Source organism: Pseudopodoces humilis, chromosome 8 (assembly GCF_049639895.1).
Source record: "Pseudopodoces humilis isolate 2021_Gansu_Grassland_sample_001 chromosome 8, ASM4963989v1, whole genome shotgun sequence".
Classification (NCBI taxonomy): domain Eukaryota; kingdom Metazoa; phylum Chordata; class Aves; order Passeriformes; family Paridae; genus Pseudopodoces; species Pseudopodoces humilis.
In genome coordinates, this window is record NC_142207.1 from 8,859,910 (window position 1) to 8,867,022 (window position 7,113).

The 7,113-nt window shown below is 48.7% G+C and overlaps 1 protein-coding gene across 1 annotated transcript; it reads left to right on the plus strand.

Annotated features, from left to right (window-relative positions):
• The first annotated feature begins 2,799 nt into the window (after positions 1-2,799).
• TMEM37 (transmembrane protein 37) lies at positions 2,800-7,043 on the plus strand. The gene is made up of 2 exons (XM_005519632.3): positions 2,800-2,895; positions 3,708-7,043. The coding sequence occupies exons 1-2, from the start codon at positions 2,875-2,877 to the stop codon at positions 4,278-4,280; spliced, it is 594 nt and encodes a 197-aa protein (XP_005519689.1). The 5' UTR covers positions 2,800-2,874; the 3' UTR covers positions 4,281-7,043.
• The last annotated feature ends 70 nt before the right edge of the window (positions 7,044-7,113 follow it).

Below are 7,113 nucleotides of genomic sequence, written 5' to 3' on the forward strand. Positions count from 1 at the left end.
CCGAACACTTTCTCTCCAGGGATAGGATGTGAAATACCTACTTAAACAATGGAGAAAAGGGACTTTCTAAACAAAATAATGAAACTGGCAATATACCAAGAACTCTACATTAACACAACCAAAAATACTTCTAAAGTGCTTTAAAGGTTATTTACTCTGTTGTAATTACATAGGTGATGTATTTTTCAGACAAAAAATGGTTTTTTTTCTTTTACAGCACTGACCTCTTTTTATTGTAAAATACTATTTTCACATATGATTTTTAAAAATAGTATAGAGGCATTTTCCCACTTTTTTTTCTTTCTTTCTTTCTTTTAAAGTCAGATAATATGTTTGGCTTGTTTTGTAATGAGACAATGACGATAAACTCATTACATTTAGAAAAGGTGCAGAGTTCTCACAGGCTTTCTAAACCCAGACAGCTTTACCAGAAGGTATCTCCAGCCAGGCAAGTGCAGAAATTAAGCACTCATTGTTTATAACTAGTCTCTCTGGGATGACTTCAGGAAAGTGATTCTGAAAGTGCCTATTCAATGCTGATTATAATTCCAGGTCCAGTTTCATTCTCATTTATATTTGGGGAGACTAAATTAAATACAAAACATTGAAGCAATTTCTCATTTGCAGAAAAAGTGTACCATCCCCTACCACCCTTTTTCCTCAAAGAACAGGCTTGGCACATAACTATATATTTACTAAAGAATCTAAGTATGACAGGGGAACAGTTTTGGTTTCAAAAGTAATCACTTTAATTTCCTCATTCATCAAGGCTTTTTATGAATGTTTTTACTCATATGAACCTTACCATGGGCTTTTACAGAAAAAAATAAAACAATTATCTTGCTCATCAGAACCCTCACCGTTAAAAGTTAAGATTTTTAACTGCTCAAGTCGTTAGGATGACTCAGATGTTTTAAATGCAGATCTGTGCTTAATGATTTGCTAATTGTGGGCCAATCTGCCTAATGCTTTGCAGGATTGAGCCAAGGTTACAGAAAGTATAAGTTACATCAAGATTTTTGTCAGATAAGAATTGGTATATTTTGTCTGTATTTGTTCAGTATGCAAGCAGCCTTTATTCAGTTCATGCAACAAATGAGACAAAAAGACCTGATTGTGCTTTTTGAGCCAAAAATACATATATATTGTTGAATTTGGAACTTTGACATGGAAGGGTATAACATCAAATGCATGTAATCAGTCTGCACAATGCAATGCAGAAATGTTGTTTAACCTGTGGAATAAAGACCCCAGGATCCTCATAAACATCTTCTATCAACTGGTGAACCTAAGATGAAAGGGATGTGGCAAGCACCAAGTTTTCAAGCTTGGATAGCACATTCAGAAAACAAAATATGTTGCTGACCACAAACCCACAACATAAGTTTTAACAACAGACTTTGCAAAGATTTGCCATGGGTTGCAAAAGGAGAAAATCTCAATTCTGTGTCTGATAGAAATATAATCTAACATTGTATACAACTTTATAGAGAAACATTTAAACAAAAGATTGTGCAGGAGGAGAGAAATGAAAAGGTCATAATTTATCATTAAAATTAAAAGTATGAAAACTAAAGTAAATGTTGTTCAGAACACCCACTCTTGCTAGAAATAGTGTTACAGAAAACACCCCCAGACTGATCACAGTAGACATAAATGGTGTTTTAAAGTAAGCACAGTAAACCTTTATGGAATTGCATAGAGATTAAAATAACGAGACAATCTGTATAGACAGATGATTAGTTCAGAAATGGAAGCTGCAAGAAGGGTAAAGTAACAATAACTTCTACCAGCCCATATTGGAGAAGGAGAGCCTTCCAACTCCTTTTGGCTAGAAGGGGAATGGCCAAATTCTGACCCCTATGAATATGAGAGAGACCCAGAACAACGACCCCTGGGGCTGTCCACTGGACCTCAGACTCTGCTGGAGTCAAGATCAGAATTTGGCAGTAAAACAAGAGTTTCTGATGACACAGCAACAGCCAGCTTTCTTAGGCTTTTAAAAAGTTGTTTCAGAAAAAAAAAAAAAAAAAAAAAAAAGTAGAGCAGTCAGTAATTCATTAGAGGACGGCAAAACATAAGTGAGAAAAAGAGCTAAGGCGTAAAACTTTATGAGCAGAGAGGTTTTTGCTGACAGTACAGGTAGAAATAGGTAAGGTCGAACAGGCTGGTAAAAGATAAGAGCGCTCACACGGCCCAAGGTGCGAGGCCATCGCTGCACCGGAGCCGGTGCCGAACGGCTTCGGGAACACAAACACCGGCCCAGACACGGCGGGGACCGGGCGGCGAGGGCAGGGCGGGGTGTTCCTGTAGCCACAGGGGTCTCCGGGGCCGGGTGTCACCGCAGCCCATCACTACAGCCCCAGAGACGCTCCCGGGGGTTCCTGCGGTATCCCGGGCGAGCGGGCAGGGCTGGGGCAGCCTCCCCGTCCACCAACGCTTGGCGCTACAACACAAACTGTTCCTGGCGGCAGGAGCACACCTCGAGCCCTCCGGCAGCCGGGGACAGGGGACGGGTGAAGCTACAGCGCGGCGAGAGTCATCGCCACCATCCAGGACACCCCCTGCCCGGCAGCCGTGCACTACAGCGGGCTTGGGCGAGTCCGTGCCCCGGGCCAGAGCAGCGCTGCCCCCCGCGCGGTGCCGGCTGTGGGGGGGGAGCAGCTTCGCTTCGCTTCGCTCGGTTCGGTTCGGCACGACCCGGCCCAGCCCGGCTCCGCCCGTCGGGGCCGCGCTGCTGACTCAGCCGCGGGGGGGCCCGGAGGGCGCCCCGGCCCCGCGGGCGTGGCGGCCGGGGGGGGCTGCCCTCCGCCCTCCGGGGAGATAAAGAGCGGCGGCCGCAGCGCGCCCGCGTCTCTCGGCGCCGCCGGCAGCATGACGGCCATCGGGGCGCAGGTACGTCCGCAGCTCCCTCCCGCCGCGGGGCTGCTGCCTCAGCCCGGCCCTGCGCCTCCGGGGTCGCTCCCACCCTTCCCGGAGCAGCTCCGAGCCTTCCCGGAGCAGCGGGGCGCAGCCGGCCGGGTTCCCTTTCCCGCCTTCTCCGGCCGGCGGCAGCTCCCCGGGGCCGCGGCTCCCCCCTCCCCGCCGCACGTGGCTCTCCGAGGGGGCCGGGGGCTCTTGGCTCGACCTTCCATTGTCACTTGGAGGGTTTCGGTGAGGAGGGGAGGTGCGGGTCCGCGGGGACTGCAGACGAGAATTCCTCCAAGCCCCGGGGTAGCTGAGCCGTGCGACCCCGGGGTGAGGACCGAGGTCTGGGCCGCTGCTGCTGCCGGCCGGAGGAGGAGAGACCGGCTGGAGGCAGCTCGGGAGGGCAGTGCTGGGACGTAGGAGCCCCCCCAGCCCGCTGCTGCCGCCTCCTCCGTGCCAGCCACCGGCCTCCATCCTCCCAGGGGCCGGTGGCTTCCTCCAGCCCTGCCCCAGCAGGAGGTTGTGCTGCAAGACCGTAGGGCAGGGACCTGGTTCAGCCGAGAGCTTTTCTGATCCTAGTCCCAGGCCTTGACGTGGGAGCATTGTTTGTGCAGCCAGGGAACCGGGAGAGCTTCACCCACCCTTCCTTTCTCCTGCGTACAGCCTTCCCTAGCGAGAAGGGGTTTGATGTGCACAAGTAAATATTTTCAAATACTGAGTCCCACAGCTTTGTCCCTCTGGCTTCTTTTCACCCTGAAGCACCGCTGTTAGCTCTGTTTTTTCCTCACGTTCCCTTTCAGGCACAGCAGCTGCTGGCACACCGGAGACCACAGAAATCCTTCTTTGAGACACTCATCAGGAGCCTGATCATCCTGTGCGTGGCGATAGCCGTGGTCTTGTCGTCCATCTCCATCTGCGATGGCCGCTGGCTCTTTGCGAGGGGGCAGCTCTTTGGACTGTGGCACTTCTGCACCGTTAGCAATGACAGTGTCCTGAAGTGTGTCACAGACCTCAGCCTGGCCCAGGTGGAGGGGCTGAGCGTGGGGGTGATTCCCATCAGGAGCATGGTGTCCTTTGCTGTTGTGGTTGCCATATTTGGGCTGGAGCTGCTGATGGTGTCCCAAGTCTGCGATGATGCCAATGCCAGGCGGAAATGGGCAATGGGTTCCGTTCTCATCCTCATCTCTTTTTTGCTGTCAGCCACTGGTGTTCTGAGCTTCTCCATCCTGGTGAAGGATCACCTCACCTTCACAGGCTTCACGCTGACATACTGGTGTGAGTTCGTTGCTGCCTTTCTCTTCTTCCTTAATGGAATCAGTGGACTTCACATCAACAGCCTCACGCACCTCAGGAACGGGGTAGGCAAAATCTAGGCACAAAAGATGTACCTCTGCCTTTGTGTAATCAGCTTTGCCAATTAGACTGGAAAAAAGAGAGTCTAATGAAGTTTGAAAAGGATGCCCTGTCTTAATTTGTGTGCAAGGAGGGGAAGCATGAGTCAGTCCTGATGCCTGTAGAAGACAGAACCACCCACTGGTCAGCATGGAGGGCTGTGCAACACCAGCCAAGCAGAGACTGGACTGACTGCAACTGCAGTATGGTTTTCTGGAGGAGTGGATTAAAGCAGAAGGTGTCCTGTTAAACATGCAGAGATTTGGAAGACTTCAATCTATCCCACATGTTGAACTGAGGCTTGCACAACACCTGTACTGCTGTGGGTTTGGTGTTGCTGTGCTTTTCCCCATATTCACATACCTATGAAGAGTGTGATACAACTTTGGTGTGTCTCATGGGTTTGTTCTGGCTCAGGGACAGATGATTTCTGCCTGGCCATGCTCACTGGTGTGCAGTATTGAAAATCTTCACTGGATCTTACTCCTTCATTTTTCTTTCAAAAGAGAAGGCACACAGAACTTGTTCACAGGTTTTGTTTACTTCTGGCATGTTCCTTTTATCTGTTCTTTTCTTGGTCAGTTTTTTGGTGACACTTCAGACAGAGGTGCTGACCTGGGGCCAGGAGTAGATGTTGGGTGATGGAAGTGCACAGGGAAGGGATGTGACACTTTCCTCAGGCAGCAATGCATATCCATGTGTTTGTGGCCTCTCCCCAGTGTCACCACTCTCCTGCCACCCCTGAAGGACATGTGCCAACAGGTCAGCCAAACTGGCTCTCACAACCCTTGCAGAGTTTACGGTAACAGGGCATTTCTCTTGGTTTTTTTTTCCTTTGTTCTTTGGGGCAAGAGGGACAAGCTCTGCAGAGGCTTCATGGGGTGTTGTGGCTGGGCAGACCATGCAGCGGCCACCATAGCTTCTGGGATGTGTTTTGATTATCACGGTTTTCTCTGGGGCAGTGGGAAATCTGCTTCCTGTAGCATTTCTTATGGGAGGAGAAAACCCTGGATTCTCCTGACCAGATCAGGTCCTTTTCTTCTTCTAACAGTGAGCCTGGGAGGAGAAGCAGCCCGTGATTGCCTAAGGAGGGGCTGATGGGTGCAGCTCTAATCTGTCACCACTGGTAGAAATGTTGAGAGACCTGGCCAAAACTATTATACAAAGACTGGTCTTCCTTCTGCCAATGTCTGAGTCAAGATCTCTAAAATTGCTACAGCTTTGAAGTTCTCCGTGGTGTCTTACATAAAAGGAGAGAAGACCTCACTTGTAGAGTAGATTGCCCTATGTGTGTTCTCCCTGTCCAGCACACTGCATTTGGTTGCTCACAGGTAAAACTGTCTTCAGACTATTTCAGGGTTTCTGGTTTACTGTTTGCTTTGTATCCACTAGTAAAGCTGCTTATATCCTTGTTTTAGAACAAATGTTTCTACATGCTTCATCCATGTACCTTGTCTGTTGAGCAAGGTTTTAGCTTCCTGTGCAGCAAGTTTGGCACGGTTTTTCACCTGAAACAAATGCATCTTAGCACAGAGGCCAAAAAGCCTGTGTAGATGAGCCATGAGTAAACAGCTTTGTCTTTGAAAGCTAAGAATCTTAAGCTGTGCCTGAGCTGAATGTGCCACACTTTGACGAATGTGCTCCTGTGGACTCGCTTGCTTTCAGGAGGACAGTCTCCACTCCTTCTTGGACTTCTGTGGCTTCTTAAGACAACACTCCTAAGCCTGTTTTGCAATGCAGGTTCAGACTTGGCTTGCTCTGGACAGTGCCACTTGTACTTTTGTACATGAATCTGCTCATCTTTCTGTCAAGATGATGCAGAGCTGTGCTACCAGACAGCCCCTGAAGCTCTTGCAATGTTTGGGGCTTTGTTGAGGTTTCTTGGCCATTCTCAATGGCAAGGACCTGTGCCCTTGTCTCTGAAAAACTGCACTGTGACTGTGTCTGTTTGTGAGGGTGCTTTTGATTTGCTGAATGGCAGTGTTGAAGATGTGCTGCTGGGCTGAACTTGCAGATGCTTGTGTGAGATGGTGCTATTTGCTTTAGCAGAGACATTTAGGCCAAAGAGACCCTGCCAAGTCTGGTCCCAAACTGTTGCACTTTGTTGTTAACCAGGTGTACCAGCAGTATCTTAACTAACCAATAATAAAGTTGTGGAGCCCACAGGTTCCCGTGCCAGGCAGAACAGCTCTCCTACGTGTAAGAGTGTCTATGCCTTGTCTAGAAACACGAACGTAACTTCAGAGTGACACTTTGGTGACATCCAGACTTGGAAATCTCTTCTGTGTGCACACTCCCTCATGCTAGAGTTGAGGCTGTGCCTCCATCCCTTTCCTTGGAAGGCAGTCATGGCCAGATCGGGTTCCAGGCTGGTGCCTCCTGTTTGGGTTAGAGGGAGACTGGACAATTGGCCATTGAGTTCACCCTAGACATGGTGCAATTGTGAATGATTTTAGGATGCCCTCTGCTAGCTGAAGAAGAGGCCTTTTGTTGGGGGTAGGGAATTCTCTGGGGAAAAGAGAGTATTTTTTCCAAATGGTTTTGTATAGTACTGCTCAACTTAATTACACAGGGAAAAGATGCATTTTGACAGCTAAATATTACAAAACAGAGCTGATTGTCTTGGAGACATCCTTATATACAGCAACCTGTGCAGCAGTGGGTCACTGTTCATTTTCTGAAATGTGTGGCAGTGTCAAGCAGTATTCCTGAAGTTTGTTAAATAAATTGATTTGAAATAAGAATTGTAATATTCACTCTTTTTACCTTTAGATTTAAGGGGATGAGTGGGGTTTTACATAATCTCCCAGGCAC

Excerpts from the sequence above, each read along its gene's own strand:
- TMEM37 (XM_005519632.3), top strand. The coding sequence starts at position 2,875 with ATGACGGCCATCGGGGCGCAG. Across the intron at positions 2,896-3,707 it reads TGACGGCCATCGGGGCGCAG|GCACAGCAGCTGCTGGCACA; the intron begins GTACGTCCGCAG and ends GTTCCCTTTCAG.